The sequence below is a fragment of the Plectropomus leopardus genome, chromosome 6, assembly GCF_008729295.1.
Source record: "Plectropomus leopardus isolate mb chromosome 6, YSFRI_Pleo_2.0, whole genome shotgun sequence".
Taxonomy (NCBI): domain Eukaryota; kingdom Metazoa; phylum Chordata; class Actinopteri; order Perciformes; family Serranidae; genus Plectropomus; species Plectropomus leopardus.
In genome coordinates, this window is record NC_056468.1 from 14,409,263 (window position 1) to 14,434,440 (window position 25,178).

Consider the following 25,178-nt stretch of genomic DNA (forward strand, 5'->3'; position numbering starts at 1 on the left):
TTTATTGTCACTGTGAATATACCTGTCACCAGCCCTGTCTCCTAGAAATTACATCTGTATGTTACTAAACTGCTTTCTTAATTATGCTGTGCTGCTGGAATTATGTTTCAAGGCAACATTTCTTTCAGGTAATGAAACTCTATGTACTATGGACTATTGTTCATCTTGTTGCAAAGGTGTCATATAATCCAGTGGGGGAAGGGCCACTAGGTGGCATGACACAAAAATAAAAGCATTCATTCATTCATTCATGTGTAGCATACGCTTCACAAGGAGGTGGCTGGGGAGGATGGCAGACGTGCAAACTGAATGAGGACCTTTGTTGGACTCTTCGGGTTAGAATTTAACATTGTGTGGACATACACATTACAATGTTTTGCAGATGTTGGGTTTTATTCTCTATACCTTATAAGTAAAAATTGGTATTTTATGTCAAGATGACGTTGGCATGCGACATTTGGAAGACACAATTTAAAACCAGCAAATTATTAATATCATCTGTTGTCAGGAATCTACATCAACTGACGTTGGCATTAGACGTTGTCCTGAAATCTAATTTTGGTCGCCTGACACCACAACCTAATTTCAACAAAATATCAAGATTGACAGATGTTGCTGGCCAGCTGGGTTAGTTTTAGGAAACAAAAGTACTTTGGTTAAGGTTAGGGAAAGGTCCATATTTCATTAGGGTTAAGGTTAGGGTTATTAAAAAGGGTTGTTTGTATTTCAAGATTGCCTGTATCGGCGTAAAACAACTGCAATACAACAAACATTTTGCTGATACATTCAGCCTCAACTTTTTGGACTTGCTAGGTACATCAATTAGCAACATTTTCTCATTATTATTATTATTATTATTATTATACAATTAGTTGTTCATGAAGTTTATTTCTAGGAGACAGTGCCTCTGTCATGCAAATTATCAACATTTTTGACATGGCTACAATGGCTATGAAAACAACCAAAAGAGCCAAATCTGCTCCATAAAAGCACGATCTGCACTATATGCAATCTTAAATGCAGCAGAAATTAAAAGATTCAATAAAACCAGAAAATATTCCTTTCAGCAATCGTACAGAGTAATTGATCTCATCATCAGTGTCTCCAACCACTCCAAATCCACTCCAATGACAAAAAAGCAAAGAACAATGCAGCAAATTTAATGAAGGCATGTTAAATGCACTTCACAGGTGCTCTCTACTGAACCCAAGACGAGCAATAACAGTATTGAGCAGCTCTCCACAATTTTGTATTATTTTTGACCTTACCGCTGCCCGGAGTTGCCTTTTACCACCATTTCATTAACTTATCTCGATAGTGTTTTCTTCTTGGCATTTAAGCTCGCAACAGGTCCAATCCAGAGCATCATGATCGTATCAGCCAATCATGTATTACAGATTGGATTTTTTCCCCCCAGTTACAGCAGTAATCTTGTCAAAGGAGGGATATAAAAATCATATCTATTATTTTGCTACATGTTCATAAAAACACCAAAATATTACCAAGAATGAACTCTCTAAAGTTAGCTCAAACCTAAACTCCCCCAATATGTCTTTACTTAACATCTGGGACGCTTACAGTAACTGTACTGTCTTTAGTGGAAAGCTTAGGCACATTTAGCCTTCAAAAAGAAATACACACACGTAACTTTTTGTAACCTAAAAAATCTTCAAATAAAAGGTAGTGCTGAGTGAGTCTTTCCCACAGGAAATCTTTTGATAATCACTTCTACCCAAAACCCCTTCAGTTGATGTAAGAATTTAGCGTATTAAGCAATATTAATGCATATTTTTCCCTGTTCTAATCAAATTGGACTAAACACCAGTGGGAATCTAACAAAATCAAACAAAAAGATGAAGCATGGAGATGTTACAGGAAGGCACATTTGTCTTGTTTACAGTCCCACACCTGCCAATGACAGACACCTCCTCGCCCCATCAGGCTTAGTTAGTTCAGAAAATGAATCACATTTGGTGCCTGATGTGATCCTACTTGTTAGTTTGATGCATACAGAAACCTCTTGTTGATGATGAGTAGTGTTGGAACTTTTTCTTCTGTATTAATCGTTTATTGCTTGGTCTATGAAATTTTACAAGAAAAAAAAAGTGGAAAATGCTCATTATAATTCCCCAGAGTACAAGGTCAAGTATTTGAATTGCTTATTTTTGTCTACCTAACAGTCCAAAAGAGTGGCTTAATATAAAAAGGCAAATCTTCACATTTGAGAATCTAGGAAAATATATATTTTTTGCATAATCTTCTCATTCAACCGTTAGATATTAATGGTTTTTATTATCAAATTAGCTTTCACTAAATGATGTTAATTATTGAATGTAAAGCTTAGGTTAGGTCAGGGATAGATAGATAGATAGATAGATAGATAGATAGATAGATAGATAGATCTGAAATTGGAAAAAGTCAAATTTGAAATTGAAACTTCAGTTTGATTTTGAATAATAGTGTTGGAAATATTATATATATATATATATATATATATATATATATATATATATATATATATATATATATTATATATATATATATATATTAAATATAATTTTCACTTCACAAAAAAACACACAAACAACTTAATTTTCACATATTTTTGACAACGGTGATGTGTTTAGAATAACCCAAAGTTCTGTTGGTTGGTCTCCTAGGAGAAAGTCCTGTGCTGTTTGACCCTTCCCCCACCACAACCTGCCTTGTTACGCAGAATTTCGGTCTTTATATTACTACCTTCTTAACTCCCGTCAGTGTCACATAGCCCTCCCAATTACGTGGGTTATACAGAAATTACTGGCTTGTGATTACGTGGGGTTTTCATAGGTATACATAGTGTTATGACCTCTGGGGTCATAACTATGTATATCTCTTTACCACTATGTCTATGCTATGTCCAGTTTTCCCCTAGGTCGGGGACATAACAATACAAACAGTGGATGAGAACAGCCAGTTTTTTGCTGGCATGCAGAGCCCCACCACCACCAAAGAGCTCTGGCCATTTTCATAGAACTAGAGTTACGATGCACAACCACTGTTTATTTGGTTTCAAGGCAGATTTGCTGTACAGAACAAGTCAATAGCCCTCTACTCAAATCAATATGACATCATGTATGAAGGATGTGGGAGAGAAACTTTCCTCCACACTGCCCCAGGACCCTTATCAAAGCCCAAATGAATTCCATATTACATCCAGCATGCAAAGATATCATTAAATGTAATTGTTAATATGCCCTGCGTAAAATGTATTCTGTTCTCTTGACCCAATGCTGAGCTAATTAACTTATTAGGAGCAGAGGGCGGCGCAGAATCCTGCATTCAGGGGCCCCTCCAGGAATTAAGTTTAACATCCCTTAGTTAGACCTTCTAACTCTCAGCACTAAGCCTCTCACCTCTCGGCTCTCAGCTCAGTGTGCCCACCATCCAATTAAATCCAGAAAGCTGTTTCTACAGCTGGGGAGAAAAAGGAGCAGTGCAACAGGCGTGCTCAGCATGCTGTTGAAATGTTTGACGTTTTTACATTGTCCTCATAACAATTACTATTACTTAGGCAAACATGTAGATCTTTTTAAGCATGTATACAGTTTTTTAGTTATTCAGCGTCTGAGCGAATCCACTGACTGTGCAAGCTTGTTTTTGTGTATTCTTGTGTGTGCCTGTGTATTTATGTACTTTGTTTATATGCTTCATTATTCTGTGTGAATTTTCTAATCAGTTTACCCTTAGCCCAGCCTTAGCTTGTCTCTCTGTGGATCAGTAATGAGAGTTGTTCCACGCTCACTTATCAGAGAACCTTTGTTATAGTCAGCATTCTTTTTTTTCTCTAACAAGTTTGAATTAAACCACAGAGAAATATCCACAGAACATGTTTCTTGTTTCTTGTTGTTAGCATTTCCCTACTTGCAAGGTGGTAATGAACAAGGAAGCAGATTATCGATATAGTGTAGGTCCACCAGATGCAAACATCCTGTTAGATTATTTCAATACATTATGCAGTATAGCCAGTGACGGCTAAAAGAGCTAAACAGCATGCATATTAAGACTGAGGGGGCCACTGAGGACGCTCAAGCTTTGAATATCACCAGAGGAAGCTCAACTTGAAGGCAGATGCTCATAAACAGCTCAAGTATTTAGAAGTGTGTTTACAATAATTTAAAATTCCTTTGGACACCCCACTCCCACCTACACACACACGTATTTATTCTCACATACAAATATTAAGTCTTCTCTCATCATTTCCATCTCTCCTCACTCTCTCCCTCTCATCCGCATGCCGGTTCATTTCGCAGCAATAATTTTAAGCTCAGAGGTAAAATTCAGTTGATCCCCGAGAACAGAAGACTCCATGAACTCTGCCGATCTCCCTCTGATGACGTCTATATGTCTAACTTGCTCAGTAAGGCTTAGGGAGATGATTTTGTAGATCTGGTGCACCCCCTTCCACCCCTCTGGAAACCCCCCAGCGACACAGAGTACAGAGCTAATGACTGATGAGCCCTTTGACACGGAAATGCTTGACATGCTCCTCAGGGTCCGGACTAAAGACTTCCCTAACAAGCTCTCGCACGCTCACCCAGGGCCGTATTAAATCCAAACTTTGGCACCTTTCCTAATTACTGAGAACATACCCAGAGCCAAGAGCCTCTTCCTAACCTGGGCTGAACTCCCCTCTGCAGCGCAGTGTCCCTTGAGTATAGGATGATGTATGAAATGCAGAATTCAAATTAGGCTGACAGAGAGCAATTACTGGGGAAAGAAGATCCCTTACTCTTTGAGGAAAAAAAGGCCTCAAAATCCAGATACAGTGAATGTTTTATCCACTTCCTCTCATTCAAACACGCTGTGTCCACCTCCTTCACCTCCCTCTTTCTCCTTATTATCCTTCTCTCTCTTTTCTCACTGGAACACACGCCTTATGTAATTTTCTGTTTCTCTCCATCTCTCTCCCTAGTGGTGTCACACATTTTACCTCTTTTTCACTCCCTTCTCTTTATCCCTTCCCCTCTCTTTCCTCCTCTCCCCCGTGTGTGTGTGTTATATATGCGGGAAGAATAGATGGTAATTTCCACTACATTGCCATCAGTGGGGTCTAATTTATGATGCCCATAGAGTAGAGAGCCCTATTAAAAGCCTATTTACAGTCAAACGGCGGGATCACCAAAAGCAATGGCGATGCTTTAACTGTTGTTGACATCGACTAAACAGTTATGAGATCGCATTTTCCGAGGCACACGAGGCAGTTTTGAGTAAACAACAGAAGACCATTTGGAACTCCTTTTGTAAATCCTTGTTCTGTATTCCATGAATTCATAAAATAAAAAAATAAAAAAGCAACAAACATTTAAATTAGCTCACCCCGCAGCCAACAGGTGCTGAGATTTAATGGGAAAAAATATTATTTATGACTTGTCCTGCACTTAGTGACACTGATGTGCTGTGTTTATGACATCCATTAATCAATCAATGCAACCACCCGCCCATTTATCTGCTCATTCATTCAGTCAGCGCCGCGCTCGCTCATGAATGCATAGTACAACAGCCGGCGAGGTACATAGATATGTGTAAACTATTGTGATCCTGCGAGTTGTTGATTGCACTGCCGATGGGCTGGGTTAATTATTCCGAGCAAGAGTCGCACATCTCCTGAATGAGGCTGGATTAATTAAAAGCTCTCCAACATGTCTCTGTGAGTGGCTGTCCATTCTGTGAGTCTGCGTCTTCTCATTTCATGTCTCTATCTGTCATGATCAGCTGCTGCAATCAACTGCTCAAGTCTCCTCTCCCCTCTTAAGGCTTTTTCCATTTTTATACGTCTCGTATCATTAGCTTATCAAGCCCTTTCTCCTCGCATTATGGCGGAATATGTTTGCTGAAAAACTTCATTGTAATGCACTTGGAAAATCAATTATAACTCTGTAACACAATACTGCACATTTCCCCTCCCATCTCCACTTTGTTGTTTCCTTCCTCCTCTCCACTTGCTCTTGCCATCATCCTGTTTGTGTGCAAGCACGTCAGAGCCATCAAGTGGGCTTTGTGTCTTATGCTTGCCCCAGGACATCTTTTTGGGTTGAGCACCAAATTCAATCTCAGCTTCCCAATCAGAGGTAGTAAAAACCTCGTCCAAAGCTGCAGCCTCAAAAGCTGCTTCAGCCCTGCTTGGTCAGATAAATCTTAGTAGCTCATCCTTCTCCTATTTTCTTTTCATCCTGGACCCCCCCAGTGGCCCACATTAGAGCCTGCAGATGGCCAGGGGAGATTTAGGAGCTGCAATCCATCAATGTAATGTAGCCTGAACCACTGGACAGCAGCCCCGCTAACCTCTCCTCCAGCTGGACCGTTCTGCCCCTGTTCAGGCCCGCTTCAGCCAAGCTTGGCCCACTTTAGTAAAACTTTGGCCCGGCTCGGGCCTCTTCATGCCCGGTGCCAAGAGTCAGCTCTCCTTTTGATTCTCATTATAATCACAGCTCAGCCAAGCCGCTCCCTCCCAGCGAGGTCGACTAATTGTCTCACATCCTGCCTCTAAGTTTTGATGTTTGTTACTGTCGCATAAGTGAATCTGAGATGTGATCTGAGCACAATTCTGTCTGCCTTTCCAGTCACTTACACTAACAAGACTGAGTTTGCTATGCTGCCAGACATCTGTTGTAGATCGTTTATCCTCTCTCCTCTGAGAGTGCGAGGATAAACAAGTTTCAATTGATGATACAGTGATGTCTTATTCTAAAAAGAGTCATGAAAATTAAAGAAGTATTTCACAAAATAAAGACGGCTCTTACACAAAACTAGGCCGTCTCTGCAGTAGAAAGACTCAGATACTTTTGAAATTGGTGCTACATGACCAGAGTAAACAGAGAAAAAGGGTGCTTCTGCTCAAGAAGTAGAAATCCTAAAACTACCAGAATGCTATGCGCCTGATGTAATGTGGAATGGTCTGTGTGAAACATTGGCGGCCAGCTGGATCTCTTGTTACAGTTAAACTGTGGGCTAAACCATGTTAATGAAAACATTTGAGGCGAGGAATATACAACTCAGTAACAGCTTCTTTGTTTATATTTGATCAGCACTGCTTAGTTTGGTCTCAGTTTTTTTGGCCTCCATTTTCACTCTGCATGAAGCAATGTGGCGCCCACTTCCTGTTCACAAACTCTCACCATTACAGAAAACCAGGGCATTGAAACACATTTCTGAAAACATTTTGGGTGAGAAACGGGCAGTGTAGTAATGTAATCTTAATTTATATTCGATCAGTTCTGCCTAGTTTTACCATTTGATCGGATTTTGGTCCGAGGGGGGCGAGCGTGTCTCTTGATCAGCTGTATACTCTTTGAGCACATGGTGGCAGCAGCAGGTTTGGCGGCGGTCTGCGAGCAATACAAAAGTATGGAAGTACAGCCTTTAATTCAAGCAACAGCCCCGAGAGCCAGCGAAACACGATGTAAATTATGTCATTTGGCAGAGTTTTGCTTGGGGAGAAAGGGGGTGTTTCCAGGCACTGGTTAGATGGAGGAGAGTTTACCACAGTTCATGTACACATACTACCCGCTTTACTGATACAAATCTGCTTGAAAATCTGCAAAGTTTACCTTTAACGCTCTTACTACTCCAACATAAACGAAAAAGACAACACTATTTTGAACACTTTTGAACTCAGGACATGTCTCTGCCTGTTTATCAGAGCACCTGCTACATTTAACCTTGATACTTAAATGAAAGCCCTGGTTAACAGAAAGCTAGTTTAAGTGCCCTTTCGTCTCTCTGTGATTAAGCTCCGATATTCTTCTGCTATTCTTCAGTGGCAGCGACTTTCGTTTTATCTGACTTGATCTAAAACCACAAAATCATTAATTTTGGGGGTTTGCTTATTTCTTATCCCTCCACTGTGGTGATGTGCTCTATGTATTCCCATTTCTAGGATTGATAAGGCGAGATTCACCACTTGGAAACAACACAGCATCTCTAGCACACCCCTCTAAAATAAATGGTCTTCTTCCTGCTCCAGGCCGTCTGATAGACACAGAGTGAGATTGGTTCTGTTGAATAAGAGATGAATCTCTCTAGGTGTCACCATGCTGCTACGACCTCTGAAATATCATTATCTACAGGGGAGGGAGGTTAACTTCTCTAATATAGCCTGAATACAAGAGAGGGGCGCCACAAGTGAACATGATCCTGCTTTATTACCGGTATATCTCAGGAAAAAGGTGTGTTTTTTAACTACCACTGTAGTATATGCAGTATCTCAGAACACCCAGACACACCTAATGACATAATCTGTTTTCCACAAATATGATGTGCAGCCTGAGGGGTAATTGCAATGTTTTCAGCTTTTGATTACGACGGAAACATACATATGAGGGAACTTAATCTTGTACTTGAACCATACAAACAAGTGGATCATACAGCACAGCACGTACTACACCGTGGAGTCTTTGCCAAGTCCTTGAGCTTAGCACCTTTTGGGCAGATGTTACAGTATTTAGTGTTGCTCTCCACTGACCAGTATTCACACAAATAAGGCGTTTTGTCAATATTTTCCCAAGGACTCCTGTTTATATTTACATTAGCTCCATAATTAAAATGTCATGTTACTTGCATTATAAGCCAAATAACAAAAACATCATAATGAGTATTATATGTATGGAAATCCACTTGCCAAGACAACTTTATAATGCACTAATATTATAATCACATCATAGTATTACCTGGAAATGAATAATTTATTAACATCCAATTTGGAATCATTGCTTAATTCATTCATATTTCACTCAAGGTCTGAAACAGACTGAATCAATTATTCAGTTGGAGTGGATGCGGGCTAGCTGCAGGCATCCCTCCTGTGGCTTGCTGTTGGGTTCTCCTTCACTGTTCAAGTCTAACATTTGCAATGAACTCCCCAACGGGTGGAGATGCAAGGATTATTCTTATATTTGTTGATCGTACTTTGCAGCTAAGCCGACTGCAAACTTTAACTTTATCAGATTGATATTTTGAGTCAGAGGATCAATAGAAAGATTTTCATCCATCTGTTGTGATTGCATTTGATCCAGGTTGTGTTTGCTTAAATACCAACAATCGCGAAAAAGAGAGAAAATTATTTCAAGTGTATCTGCTATGTCTAACGTCTCTTTTTCACTTTAGGTTCACTAAAGTCACTGTGTCTTCTCTCGTCTTTGCATCTATTGTCAGGGATGCTCACAGCGGCCCCAAAAGGTTTCCACTGTGTCGATGCAGAAAGAAACTGCAACCCCTGTCTTGATGCAGCCAAAGCCTGCAACCTCAACGGAAGCTGCAAGAGGCAACGCTCCGCCTACATCGCTACCTGCAGCAAGGAGGACCCCAACAAGGGTGAAGCGTGCAGCAAGAAGCGCTGCCACAAAGCGCTGAGGTTGTTCCTAGACCGTGTGCCCCCTGAGTTCAGCCACCGGCTGCTCTTCTGCCCCTGCCAGAGTGAGGGCTGCGCTGAACGACGCAGGCAGACAATTGTGCCTGATTGCTCCTATAAAGACAAGGAAAAACCCAACTGTCTGGAGCTACGGAGGGTCTGCCGCCAGGACTCTCTTTGCAGGTAAGGGGGGGAGGGGGAATGGTGGGGGACGGATGGGTTTCGGGTACAAAGGTCAAATTAAGAGTTTCCTGTACTATGTGTGTGTAGTGTGCGGATAGGGGTAGGCACGGTTTGCAGTAAAGAGTTTCATTTCATATGCATGCATGTCTGTGTGTTTGTTGTTTTGATGGACAGATTTAAGTGTTGTGCGCATGAGATGAGCTACAGCCAAACACATCTGAAGATTCATTAACATCTCCTTATATTCATGCAAAATGAGAAAAAAGAAAACTGAATCCATGTGTTAGCGAGAGTTCCTGTCTGACGGCAATTTCCTCCCTCCAGTGGCATCCTAAAGTTGTATATTTCTCTGCTGTAACTTTGCCAGTGAAGTAATTAGACTTTCAGCGAAGCTGTGGCTATTAGACGTGGGATGAAGATGTGAGGCTAAGTTGAAGGGACAACGCTCAATTAAGCTGAACAAAACATTAGTGGATCACGTTGGCTGCATGGGGCCTCTATTGGATTCAAGCGGCTGGATTCAATTCACACCTACCCAGCCGTGACATGTTTCCTTGTGTTAGTGCTGCTGAGAGCAGGTAAAACACAGTGGTTGCACTATCAGCCAAATCAGCTGTCATGGTCTTTCTGCCCCCCCAGAACTGTGTGCTGCATCTGGCCATCGCATCCAGCCAGTCGAAGAAGATGCGCTCTGCGTTCATTAGTCTAATAGCATAAAAAATGTGGGACATTTGAATAATTCTAAGCATTTAAAAGCTCATTAATGAGCCTAATGGAGTTCGACCAAGTGTTAGACCCTTGAAAGCTCACTACTAAAAATAATACTCACGACGTGTGAATTTTTACATTTTTTTTTTAATTAAGAATTGGAAACTTTTGGCCACTTTTTCATGTGCCAGTGTGACAGATGATTAAGCAGCTGATAGAATCCAGTGCCAATCAGTGACGGGTCTTGACTTAGTTTGTGGGTTTAATGCTCCAAGTAGCTGTCCAACCCCAGTCGTCATGGGAGATGACTACACGCTTCCTGGTTCGTTAGTTGCAGTAACTGCCTGAAAATTAGACACTGGGCGCTTCTTCAGAAAAGAACTTTCAATTATTGTCGATTTTTGCTTAAATGTGACAGGTTCGGATTGAATCTGATGAGGTTTTTGTGGCAGACACAACAACCATCAATCAATCAACTCACTTTTTGTGTACTAAAATGAATATTTTGCAGAATATGAGTTATAAAATGCACTACTGTAAGTGCGAAAACATTTTGTGCAACTTTTCTACTATGTGTTGTTTCGATCTATTTTGGACATCTAGCCAGAGTCATTACACAAGTATTTTGCCTATTTCAACCAACTTATTTTAACAATCTTGGTAATGTATGTGTAAATGAACTGTGGCAAACCTCCCTCCCCCTGATATCTCTTCTCCACTCCTAGTGAAACTCCACCAGATGACATGTTTTGCATCATCTAGTTTCTCTCACTCTCAGGTTGTTGCCTGAACTACAGGCTGTACTTCCACAATTTTGTATTGCCCCGCACCACAGACACAAAAAGTATAGAAGTGAACCAAGTGACAGGTCTGCCCCTCTCTCTTTCCCTCTCTCAAATTCAGTCCAAACTGTGATCAAACAATAAAACAGCCCTGATCAAATATAAACCAATATTACTCAACTACATTGCGTTTCCAACACATTCTCACTTGAAGTTATCACATATGGCAGCTGTGTCAGCAGACTTCTGTATCTGCTGCAAGCAACGCTGGGATGTCAACAAAAGCACATGGTTAGGTTTGGGAAAAAACATCATGATATGGCTCTACATTCACACAGGAACCAAGCACCGGGCTCTCGGGTGAAAGACCCATCCACCACCCCTCCCATCCACCTTTAGGGACCTTCTAGCTCTTATTATGTCGTTACCAGCAGCATTGCAAGCTGATGCTGTAGGCGGTGTATCGTATAGCTGCGACAAGCTCCTTCCAGCAGTGTTATCAACTGATGTGGCCCGTCTGTGTATCACACTGCTGTGAAAGGTGACTGATGTCAAAATCACAGACAAAGCGGAGGTATTGAAAACAGAGGCTAAAAAGTGGGATTAAACGATAAAACTAAACAGTGATGATCAAATAAGAAGTAGGATTGTGTTACGACGTTGCCCATATCTCACCTCAAATATTTTCAGAAACATTACCATTTACCTGTAACACAAGATTGTGTATTACCAGCTGGCTGCTATTGTGTCAAACAGGCAAGTTTGCATTACATCACCTACCATTTGTAGCATTTATTAGTTTGTTGCGGCACAGTGCATTCTGGTAGCTGTAGGTTTTCTACATCTTGAGCAAAAGCAAATGCCACAGACCTTTTTCTTTGTGTTCTCAGGTCATGTAGCACCAATTTCTAAAGTATTTGTGTCTTTCTACTGCATAGACAGACAAGAAGAAATAATTCAGGAAATACTTCTTTAAGTAAGAAGTAAGAATGATTTACAGTCACATGAAATTCAAATTAGTTCTACTATGCCATGCACAAAAATTCCTCATGAGAAGTTTATCCATGTTGCTTCACATTTATCTTGTTTCTATAGAGGTCAGCAGCCTTCAAGACTCAGCCTTAATGGCGAAAAACCCAATTCCTCTCCACCTACACTAAATCCAACCAGCACGCTGCTAAAGTAGGGAAACTCTATCGCCTCCTCTCCGATTTATGATTGTCTTGATAATTACCTGCTTGCCTGCATTGTGTAATCTGTTTTCAGGCTGAGTTGCTTTCTCTGACCTTTAGGCCCTCAGGTGTCTGCTGTGCACCTCCTTATTGAGAAAGATGAAATAGAACGTTAAAGCTCATTATCTGTGGCTGCGTAATGCCCCGCTGAGGTCAACAGCTCGATGAGCGCACGCACACACTCATACAGTACGGACACACGCTGGCCTGCAGACCAACAACCATTCAGCACACACGCGAACCCCACACACTCCCAGACAATCAGTCGGAGCTTGAACGTGACTCTAATAATCTACTGTTTGGGTGGCGCATTCTCCTGCAGTGGGCAAGTGCTGCCATGCAAGAGAGTGTCACTACGATTCAATTAAACTGAGATGTCATTGGTCAGTGCTGGGCGGACGATGTTCTCTGATTGGTGATTTTTATCCTGCCTTGAGGGTTTTCGACCGTCCTGTGAGATATTCTTAACATGTCCTCTGTCTGTCTCTACGTCCTCTGTCTGTCTCAGTGTCCTTGTCTGCCTCGATGTCCTCTGTCTGGTACATGATGTCATGCATCATCATAGGACAGTTCTATGTCCTGGAAGACCTTGGCAACACAGACTTGTTATTCTGTTTGATCTGATAATTTATCGGGATGTTGCATTACCCAACACGTTATGTTCTTAATTTTCTCTGCACCTTCAGTATGCTGTACAAGCAAATTGAATTTAAAACGTATTTGTCTTGCTAATGGAGACAAAGTCTACAGATTAGCATTTGTTTTTGTGCAGCCTTGGAAAGAAATGAAACTGAGCATCCCTAGAAAGAGCCCTTCGAAAACTTTTTAAACACTGAAGTCACAGCACACTCAAGTACAACACCAGAGGAAACTTTCCTTGGCTCTGTTTTTCCCCATCGCAGAGATGTGTTGATAAAAGCAGAGGAAGATCATTCAACGACAGGCCTGTATCCCCCGGGGACGCCTGTCTGACTCCAAACAGGGGATACACAGCTAGCCCAAGCCTATTTCATTTTAACACAAGGGACTGATCGAGAGAGGAGGAGGGAATGGGAGGAGGAAGAGAGTGAAGGAGAGATAATGAGACAGAGAGAGAGAGAGAAGAGGGAGGGAGGGAGGGAGGGAGGGTCGCAGAATCGATCCGGGCCGTAAAGCTACTGCAGCGGGTTGGAGGTCAGTGCTTTGGTCACACAGCTATGGATCTCTGCAGCAGACTCTGCAGGCCATGTCAAAGACAAGCTTAGCTCGCTGCAACATAACTCTGATGAAGAAAGGGTCACGGCTCAAAACACACCCAAGCCAAAACGGATTTAAAAATGTATACTCACCTATTTTATTATTCATTTTTTTAGACTTTGAAAGGCCAGCAGTTCCTTGCTGTACACCAGGAAAAATGCCTTGAAATACTTTCTTTTTTTAATTTTACCTTGAGCACATTGGATGCCAGATTGGCTGTGATTTCACCCTTGGAGACTGTTCAGATTGTTCTAGGTGGAGCCCAGAGCTCAATCAAACAAAAAATAAATATTTGAAAGGGTTTCAAATATACAATTTTGGCGTGGGTTTTGGTGGCATATTGCACTGGAATACTTCACTCCCTGCCTGGTCTCTGTGGAGGCAATTGTTGACATACCCTGGAGATCTACGGTCTGTAAATGGACGGACAACAAGCATTGTATGGAACAACTCTTGTTTCTTACACCTGGTCGTACTTCTGCTGCAGTTATGTCCTCTCATAATCCTGCACAAACTGAGAAAAAAAAATACAACAAGCAACAAACCCATGTTTGTTACTGTTCTGCTGTTTTGCTCACTTCTCCTCTCAGCTTCTCCACTCTGTGTTCTCACCACCCTTTCAATGAATCCATCGGGGACTGCTGAGTCCAGAGAGTGACAATAGGGCTATATTTGGATGAGCTGCTTTGGGTAGTGAGAGCATGTGTGTGTGTGCATGTATGCAAGCGGATGAACTATCCTATCCATTTCCATGTCAGTTCATGTAACACTAGCCCAATGAAGCCTAAGCCAAAGAACATTGAGTTGTATATATGTGTACTGTATTGACTGACTGAGGATCAATGCAACACTTCTATCTTTGATTAATATCCCCTGGTCTCTGGGCTCACTTGCTGCTCTTTGATTGAGTTCTTTGGCCACTGGTTATCAAAGTGGGGAGCTGAAAGACAATCGATCACTGTACAGGTAACCTGACCTAGTTTGGGAGATGTTCTGCAGCAGGCCGCCTTTGCTTGCAAAAAACTCGCAGGGTAGTTCTCTCTCTTTCACACACACACACACACACACACACACACACACACACACACGGGCGCACACACACACACACACACACACACACACACACACACACACACACACACACACTGGCCTAAATCAACAGTCTGCTCTGTTGTATCTGACAACTCAAGGCCCCACTGAGGGGGAACATTGTAGGGAGACTGACTGGCCTATATGGCATTTCTCTGTAGCTTCTGAGACGCAGCTGAAAGAAATCAGGATTGTTTTTGCACTTTTATCATCAGTTTCTCTCACTTTCCCTCTCACATTCACTCACACATACATACACTTGTGCTCTTGCGCTTGTGAGGAGTCTCAGAGTCTCAGTGTATTCCCTGCCCACTAAAACTCTGCTAACCCTCACATTCACACATATGGTCAGATTTTTCTGTGATTTACTGTAACTTTAATGAGCAACCAGGGCTCGACTTTGTGGAAATAGATTTCCCAAGAAATATAACAGGATATAAGGGCATAATCAGAGCTGAGTATGTAAATTCGAGCTCAACCCAAATACGCCCAAAGCTATAGACTCACGAGGGGCAACAGACAGCCTGCTTTTGTATGTGTGAACACAGCATTATTAATCACAACTACATACATAAACCTGTACCTGAAACACGGATTCATTACTTTTACTTTTTTATGCCTCTCTGCTGCATTATGTTTTTGGTTGTCTGTCCATCCATCCATGTCTGCAGGTTCTATTCTTGTAAACGCCATATCTCAGCAACGCTTTGAGGGAATTTCTTCAAATTTGGTGCTAACCTCCATTTGGACTCAACAATGCGCTGATTAGATGTTGGTGGTCAAAGTCAAAGGTCAAGGTCACTGTGATCTTGCATCTGTCTCATTCTCTTGAATACAATATCTCAACAATTCCTTGAGGGAATTTCCTCAAACTTAGCACAAACTTCCACTTGGACTCAAGGATGAAGTGATTAGATTTTAGAGGTCAAAACATGTTTTTAGCCATTACTATAATTCATAAACTAATTATGACAAAATTTTACTTATTTTATGAAACAGGGTTGGTAATCCTCTGCCAGAAAACTTTAAGCATTACATATGTATTGTCCTGCATTATGGTGAAGTTATATAGAAAATGTTCAATCAATTTATGTTGGAAATGTCTTTTATTTCATCAAAATAAGTCCTCAGTTCATGTTTTGGGGTGAGCAAAAGCACATATTCTAAATACTGAGGGGGATATGCCGCCTGCACTCCCCCTGTAATCTATAACTATGAGTGCTAGGCAGTAATCCTAGTTTTTTTTACATTTTGTGCAGCAGAAGCCATTTTACTTTACTCCGCCTGCATGGCAAAAAGCAGCAAGTTACCAGAGTAGCAGCAGCTTAATCCCCCGTCAGATTCGACACAGGATCCATTCAGGCACTGCATTGTGTAGACAGCTGTATTGATTAAAATAGAAGCAAATCTACTCTGACAGACACGTGAGATGGACGACTGAAAAATGGGGCTGAAACACCTCATATATGGACAAGCCTTCACATAGTCATTTCATCAGTTGTCTAAGTCTAAGAATATAAGAATGTTGACTGATTAGCACAGATTTATACCTAAATCTTATTGTTTTTTGATGTAAAACTCTCAAACACCCTGTTAAAGAAGCAATGGACTGACCAAAGTGTCGTCACACTCAAGGTCTTAAACTGGTCCTCGCAATGACAGAAGTATAAAAGCTTTGAACAGGATTTCTCTTATACCTTTAAAAGTTGCTACCTGGGCTGTTTCTGTCTCCCTGGTTACAATACAAGTTATCAAAGTGAAGTGTCTTTTCTGATAGTGCAAAGCTCTGGTTTTGCAAGCGAAGCATGTGTCAATTGGTGACCTTTTCCTCATACACAGTACAGTTTGCTGCAGTGTGCAGCTTTAATCAGGCCTGAGCTTCGGTGAAGACGTGCTCAGCCTGCTGGCTACATATGAGAGTGGCAAATGGGGTTAGAGGAAAGTAAGAGAGAGAGAAGAAGGAGGACAAGTAGTGAGAGGGATGGGGCAAGAGCTTGAAAGAAAGAGCTGTGCATTTAATTCAAATACATGGCTTAGTATATGCCCATTTACTTTCCTAACCGTAATCTCTAAGGGAACATGGTATAGTGGAAAACTGCACTCATTACTCATGAGGCCTCATACTTTCCTTTACAATCTCTTACGCCAATAGTACCGTATCTATTATTAATGCAAACATTATCAATAGGACTTCAGACTTATCTAGTGGTCGATGTGTGGTTTTGAATGTGTCAATTAGGGCCTGCTCTTTCACTCTTCATCATTCTTTCTCTGAACTTCTCTTTGTACTTAAGGAGTCTCGCTGATAGCTGCGGGAGGTACCTTTCTTTAAACTTTTCCCACAGAACTGTTTGATATGTGACTAACGGCTATTTAATTAACTGTTCTGCTGCATAGTGTTACCTCTGTCATTTTTTCAGGAACAGTTCATCCATTTGTTTGACATGTACACTTTGTCTGGGGGAGGGCTGTTTGCCTTGTTCAGAGAGTATTTAGGGAGTTCAGATAACCTTGAATAATCTACTCGCCCCCTTACCAAACACGCAGTGCTGGGGTTTTGTGTGTGGCATGCTTGATTTAGCATTCCTCCCAGTGACATAACATTCAGTTGGGGGTTGTGGGACATCTGCAGCGGGTGGTGCAGACAGAAAGTGAGCGAAAAGTGAGAAAGTAAAAGAAACACTGGCTTGCAAGCAAATTTTCTGGTCACCAAACAAGGAACACTGCAATCAAGCATAAGTAAGTGTTTCAAAATAAAACAAAAAGTGGGTTAATTAAATGAAAATGCAAGTTCAGATTCTTGCCTTTTTTTTCCTCTCTGTTTAAGAATTCAGGGGAGGTTGTGTCACCAGACAGTTTTTGTTGGTTTCAATTCTCTGCTGAGTAAGGGGGCGAAAGGTTGCGTCATGTGACAGCTAAGCTAAACTGCCTTGTGTTTTGACTGAATGCCATCTGTCCACGTTGCCCTTTTAGAGTATTGACTGGGAATCCCAATGAGTACAGTGCTGCCAGAAAAGGCAGGCGTCTGTCCAGGCACATTCAAGAGAAAATAGCTGCGGGTAAAATGGACAATCAACTCTGACCAGAGCAACAAAGAGGCTGTCTCTGGGTCACCAGCAGAAATTTAAGTGGGAAAGCAGGAGCAGAATGCATAAGAGTATCTTTTAGTGAAAAGCAGAATAAAATATATATATATACATATATATATATATATATATTTATATATATATATATATATATATATTAACTGACACACGTTATGCCCTTTTAATCAAAATATATTCATAGCACTCTCTTCACAAGGTCAGCACTGCATTGTTAGGCTTTTCATAGTAACTGTTATGATGTAATGAACCGTGCTGCTCAATGCGGAAAATTCGAAGTGTGAAAACAGGCTAATAGTCAAATCTCAGCTTTGCCAACACGTATTGTTTGCTTTGGAATTTAACATTAAGTGACAAAAAGGACACACAAGGCTGTTGAGTCCTATTGATTGAACCAGGGTCAGATAACCCTCGCTGTGAGTTTGCACACGAGCACTTAAGGCTAGCAATGACGATCAGCTTATACAGCGGTGACAACAAGCGTTAATGGGAGAAGAGGAGTGGAGAGGAGAGGAGAGATAAGGTCAGAGAAGCACAACATAAAGGATAAGACAGGAGAGGGGAAACAGCAAAGCACTGAGAAACATCTTTTGTCTTTCCTCATTTGTGCTTCATGTAACTGCTATTATGTTGGCAGCTATTGTGTCATGGTTATTGTTATGCTTTCTGTAGACGAGCGAGAGATACGGTTTCCAAAGCCTCTCTAGGCTGAAGACGGAGGGAAGTGATAAGAGTGAAGAGCCGTAACATTTAACAGAAATTATCATGCGTAGAAGAACTCATATTTGTAGACAGAGCGCAGAGGGGAAGTCTCTAAACCAGATAGGACTCTCAACAGACTGTTGTTTTAATGTAGAGAGGAAGCTATCAGAGGACTTTGGAGTCTGATAACTGTTTTTCCTCCTGCCCCTCCTCCTTCATGAGGAAATGGTTTCCAAGACTGACATTCATCTGATTTGAGTCACATTGTTTGTCATGGGCATCAAGTGATAGGAATAAGAATCCATATAAAAAAGCCATTAGTTTTCTATTACTGCCAAGCTGGATGGACAGGCACTCAGCGCTCAGCCGAATCACTGTGTTTAAAGTGTCAGGTTGGTTGAAAGAAGTCTACCTCTGTGGGGGCTCCCCTGCCACTTCCCTGGGGGCTGAGTGGCTGAAATGACCATAAAACTCTGTTGAGCTAGACAGCCTGTAATTTCAGCAGCGAGTGGCGCTTTGCCGAGGTATAATGGAAAGCCCGTGGAAGCCATGAAATTTGCTGAATCCCGGTGTTGGAACACCATTGTCTGAACACTCAGGACACCTCTCTAAACTTTAAATTACTGTTTTTAAGCCATCATTGTCTGAAAGAGCTCTGCATCATAAAGAGAAACACTGTGCTTGTTCAGTTTCTTTAATCTTCCACGGTCTTTGCCTTTGCTACAAAAAAAATCTGACGCTCACATTCTTTGTTAGCAGCAAAGTAAAAGGCCGTAGCCCATATAAGAAGTAGAAAAATGGAAACTGTGGCTGTAAAGGTTGCTTTGTGTAGACACAATAGAGTTGTTCTCTCTTCCCTCAGTCTGTTGTATCTTTTTTATCATCTGTGGCATGACTGTGGATACAAGTGGCTTCTCTCACTCAGAACAGGCATGGATGAGAGAGAGCTTTGAGGGAGAAGGAAAGGTGCAGGGAGGGAAGGGTTTGTATTTGTGTGAATTAACATTATGCACTGTTTATCGCCATGAGAGCATGTGTGTGTTCGCGTGTGTGTGCATCTCTATCAGTTTTCGCAGACATGCTAGAGCGACCATACGTTCAGTTGTCTGAAGCGTGGCTTTAGATGTGATGTTAGCAGCATGTCACATCGAGAGGCTCTCCGGGTGATTTGATAGGAGGGCGGATGGAGATGGAGTTGGAGTAATGAAGTGAGTCTGAGTGGGGTTTGCTGCTGGAGGCCCCAAGCCCATCACACCACACTGGCTGCATCTCTGCTGTAGTGAAAGGCACAGTGAGAGAGAGGGACAGACATACAGGGAGACAGAGAGATTGTAACCTCATCACCCCACATTCCCCCTCTGCCCAATCTGCTTGTCTTTATTCCCAGAGTTGAGATGCAGCAGAACTATAAGGACATTGGTTTTTAACTTGCAGCAGCAACAGCAAAACTCTCTCTCTCTGACGGCCTAAATTACCCTCCTCTCTAAATTTCCTGAATGACAATGACAAGGTTTACATGCACACTAATAGTCCACTAGCATTCTGAATGTGACAATATTCTGAATTTGATGTGGGTGATGTAAACAGCATATTCTGTTTGGATATTCCGAATTAAGCATTTTTCGATTAAGAACATTTCGCCGCTCACAATAGTCTTTTCTTTGTCTCTGAGAAATAATTCAGCCTCTTATTTGAGATTACTAAATTATGATCTGTTTCTCCTAAACCCCCACTTGGGAGAAATGTGGAGCAAAAGAATAAATCAGCAGGAGTTCTTTTTGCTTTGCTCATGGGCTTCTCAAAGGTTTCTCAACTCAGAGAACAGATCAAATTTTCAGAGTTGAGACTTGTTCAAGTTTTCTTTTGGATCTTACTGTTATCTCAAGAGCTGATTATTTCAGGCATAATAAAGGTTACTACAGTGAGAGAGGAGGAAGAGCATTTTAAGATCTTAAATTAGGGTCGAGCTGAGACAAGAGGACGGCTAATTCTCAACAGCTGAATTTACGAAGCATGAGGAAATGGTTAAATCTCATATTGATGTAATTGATAAAAGATCTAAATGATCCACTCTCCGTGTATTCATGGATGCATTGTGCATTAACCAACTAGCCAAAAGTTTGCAAGGATCGGGTAGAAATGCCTTCCCAAAAGAAAAGCCAACATTTTCAGTCGAATGGAGAAGCACTTCTACGTTTAAACATTTTTGGATATGCACAAATATCATAACGTCAACCTGTTCAAGAAGGTGAGGAATAGAAGAGGGAAGCTGCGTTCACACGGTCCAGTAGGTCTACCACTGGTGAAAAAAATACTATTTTGATTCAAACCCACTCTAGCCTTTCCACTCCTTTATATTTTAATGTGATACACAGCATATTAGGGCATGTTATAAGAGTATGCACAGCTGCATGTAAACGGGAATCTTAGTGAAATATTCATTTTTATTAGCCATGTAAACAGCTAAATAGGAATTTTGTCTTTTTGGAACAAGGGCAAAATTTTGAATATTTTGTCACTCCTGACAAAGCAATGGATTCAGTGTTCGCAAATAAATGCAGGTAGAAGCTCAGTATCATTACAATTCATCCCATCTAATCCAATTACTTTAGTACCTTAAGAAAATTGCATAAAATGATGAATAAGTGATCAAGTAGCACCACTGTAGAGAGTATAATAAATGATATAGCCGCAATGCATATTGAAAGGCAGGCATTATGTAAATTTGTGTGACATTAACATTCCACCTGTTTAGGCTACTGTGGCATCCTGTATTGTGTGCAACATCAGCACTTTGTTGTTTTTAATAATATGAATCTGTTCCTCTGTGCATGACTCCAATGCATCTGTCAAAGTTTCTTTAACTACAGTATGATTCAGCTACTAAACAGATGTACTGAATCCTTCACAGTTTTGCTCATCAGTGGTATGTGAATGTGAAAATACATGCAAATGCTTAATTCACATACTTTGTCTCGTAATGTAATTATTTTGCGATCAAATATGTATCTGACGATGTCACATCGGTGACATTTTTAGCCTGAGGTGATTGTTATCTCATCTGTTTTGTGACACTGGGATAACTATTTAACTGAAAGAAACTTTACACATTTCCCTTTGTGAACTGCATTTTGTGATAAATATCCTACAATGCTGAATGAGTTTTAATCAGCAAAGAAGATGATATTCCTGTGACACAAATGAAGGCACTTTTTTTCAGACCTTGTCTACACCTTGCACGGCAAAAGAATGAGCAAAAAAATGAGCTCAGGGCGCAAGAGAAGCACAAGCTGTTATATGTCTGGTATGGACAGCTGCATTGCTTAAAAGCACAAAAGTGTACCTGCTCTGTCAGACGAATGAAAAGCCCGTTTAAAACACTGACTCCAGTGTATATTGGTTGTTAGACTTTGTGAGAATAACAAAAACTATAACCTTCCTTGGAAAAGCAAAAGAAATAGCCTTTGACTGAAACTTTGGCACCAGGAGGAGAAAAAAAGGCAAACAAAAATGCTGCCTCAAAGGAAGAGTTAGTCATTTTTTGGAAATACTTATGTTGGCGTTATCAAGATTTAGATGAGAACATCAAGGCTTATAAGCAACCGATTCGCTACGAGCAACTAGGTGTCTGTAGCCAACAATGCTATTTGCACCCAGGGTGTAAATAGCCACATTGGCTGGGTGTATTTTAGGTCTATTCAGTTATTCTGCTAAGTTTATACATTCTAAGTATCCTAAGCTTTATACATCCTAAAAACTGAAAATAATACTTTCCTTACAAACCTTTCCTGTATGAAAGTCCTGCATTAAACCCATTCATCGATGACATCTTACTCCCTCTACGGACTGTGTTGCTCCTTCATCTTCATCAACTGACTGGCAGTACATCTGTAAATTTTCTCATAAATTTACCACTTAAATCTCAAAAAATATCCAAGCTTAGCTACCATCCCTCTCTCCCCTAAAACCTGACTGCCTCTGATTTGACATGTGGATGTGACAAGTGCAAGTCAAGCGAGCTTGAGTGCAAAGTGCAGAATGAAATTCTAACAAAGACAGGGTACTGACAAGCAATGCAGTGCATACATGGGGGTAGATAAAGACGGGAATATAGACAAGACCGGACAAGACGAGACAAAAAGAAGAGAAAAAAAAAAGACAACATGCAAAAGATAATCAGGCATGTATTCTTTCTGTTGTTGATATGCAAACCGGTTGTTGTACTATGCTATGAGTGGTTATTGAGGTCACTCACGTATATGTGTTTAGGTGCATGTGTGTTAACTGCAGTTCATCAAAAGTCTACTTAAGGCTGGCTCCAAAACAGAGTAAATCCCAATAGACCCTCATATTAAAATTTCCAGCTTCACAACAGATATAAACATGTTTACAGCCTTGTACAAAAAATATATTTATTTCCTCTCTATTGCCAATATCAACAGTCATAACCCACTAGTTTACATTTTATTTAGGCCTAAAGTTAGATATATTTAAAGGCGGGCCTCCTGAATGACAGTCTGCAAAGCATCGCTATAGTCTGACAACAAGATGGTGACTGTTGAAATGCCAAACTCAAGGCTTCAAAACGCTAGTCCACAAACCAATGGATGTCATCACAGAAGCTATGTCCATTATTTTATACAGTCCAGTCACAGCACACAGTCGGAACCATACAGTAATGAAGAATTGTAGGGATGGTTGACAATAGCTGAATACCTGTAATGTGACTATTTCCCCCCCTTAATGTGAAGAGAACCTGTATTCAAGTCAGTCTTCAGTTTGAAAAATCAGTAAAATGAAGACCAGTGAGTGCAGCTTTAAGTCCCTCTGCAGAAGATTCCATATAGAGCTGCTTTCATAAAGGCTCTTTTTCCAAACTCTGTACATAACCTAGGTATAGACTGTAAGAGCATAGCCATTCACATTTTTTTGCTTAATGTAGACACATAAATATGCTAGAAGTAGGCAAAGAACAGCCATATAAATAACAAAATGCCAATGAAAATGTATATGAAGTTTAAAAGAGAGCCAACGTACCCAAGCATACATTTGGACTTTGTCCAAACGTTTAAAAAAATCCACGACATATTATATCAGAACAAGGTTAGCTGTTTCCCAATGCTTCCAGTCTTTATGCTAAGCTAAGCTAACCATCTCCTGACTCCAGCTGGAGTGAGAGGGGTATTAGTTCTGTTCATAATCTTATACAAGAAAAGGAATCAGGGTATTTCCCAAAACATTATACAACTCGTTTTATTGTGAGGAACAAGCAGGACCACACCACTGGCACGAGATAAAGACTGGCACTTTGGCTGGCAATTCATTTCTTTATGGTAATTAAAATGTCACAATTAATCTGACAATGATGTATTAAAAATCCTCCCACATGGCATCCTTTTAAAAAACACCGTAACAAATGACTATTCAAGTGACTGAGAAAAGAAGAGAGGGCTATCAGTGCAGCTATCATAAATGAGTCAAATCAACTGCAGTTTGTTGGGCACCAAGTTGCCCGAAAGTTAGCAACCAACTGGATACAAGCCAGAAAACCCATTCAGTCAACTTCCCTTACTGAACATGTTTTTGTGTTTATGCGCGTGTGTGTTTGTGAGTATTTGTGTGTGTGCGCTTGTTTGTGTTCACTAAGGACAAGACAGCCTGAGGCTTGTTGCAGTACCTTTGAACTTAAGGCTGCAAAAAGTGGTCAGACCAGGTCAGAAAGAATGAGTCATGGCACAGAGAGAGACAGCGAGAAGGAGAGAGAAAGAGAGAGAAAAATGTGCAATGGATTGTGATTCACTTAGTGGGCAGCTGTGATGTGAACAGTACAGACAGAGCAACTTTGCACACGCTACTCCCAATAAACCTACTTAAGTGGATTAGCAATGCCACCCTGGGGGCCTCCACAGACTTTAAGCTCTTATCACAAACACACCGAAACAAAACATACTATTTTTATCAGTCCCCTGGTTTGTGGGGAAAGTGAGTTTGGGAGATGGTCTAGATGTCCAGGATAAGAGCGTGGAAGTAGCAGCCAAAAAAGGCACATGATATCTTTCTCATTCTTACACAAATGCACCACCACTGGGCTTAAGTTGCAAGCCATGAAGATCATAAATAGCTTGTTGGTGCTGAGGTGTGAGTGAGAGCCGGGTGATACTGGGGACACCTGTTGCCGCAGCCCAGAAACAGATGGTCCATATACTCTCCCAGGTGGATGCCGGTCTCAATTGACAGATGCTCCAGAGTAAAAACGGTGCCAAAAAAATTAGGCCCCTGTGCTTTGAATTTGTGTGTTCATCTGTCATGTGCTTGTGACTGAGCCCCTGCCTCTCTTTTTTTCCCTCTGTGCTGTGCTTCATGTTTGTCATCCAGGTCTAGGTTGGCTGATTACCTGGTGAACTGCGGGGTGACTCCGCGCACAGTGAGCACCTGTCCCAACCAAGACAATCACCAAGCCTGCCTGGCCTCCTACGCAAGGCTCATCGGTCAGTACAGCCAGGGCTGTGGGTGACCAGCGATGGAGTGAAAGCGTGTTTGAGAGAGAAAAAGGGGTGTATAAAATGGTGGGAGACATACAGAGATGCACAATTACCTCTAAAACCCATAAGAATTCTCTCAAATTTTTGACACACTGTGAGATAAGGAGTGATGTTTATTGACAGTGTAGCAGCAGTCTGCTCTACTTTCTTTTTTTAAAGGAGGAGTGAGCAGAGCAGCAAGACTCGCAGTTTTTTCTCCCTCCTGGCCCGAA

General features: G+C 41.2%; 1 protein-coding gene across 1 annotated transcript in view; it reads left to right on the plus strand.

Annotated features, from left to right (window-relative positions):
* Positions 1-25,178, plus strand: part of LOC121944971 (GDNF family receptor alpha-2-like) — a 54,887-nt gene that overhangs the window by 18,536 nt on the left and 11,173 nt on the right. The window contains exons 4-5 of the mRNA XM_042488953.1: positions 9,193-9,571; positions 24,800-24,912. Coding sequence (XP_042344887.1) covers positions 9,193-9,571; positions 24,800-24,912 — 492 coding nt within the window. The remainder of the gene's footprint in view (positions 1-9,192; positions 9,572-24,799; positions 24,913-25,178) is intronic.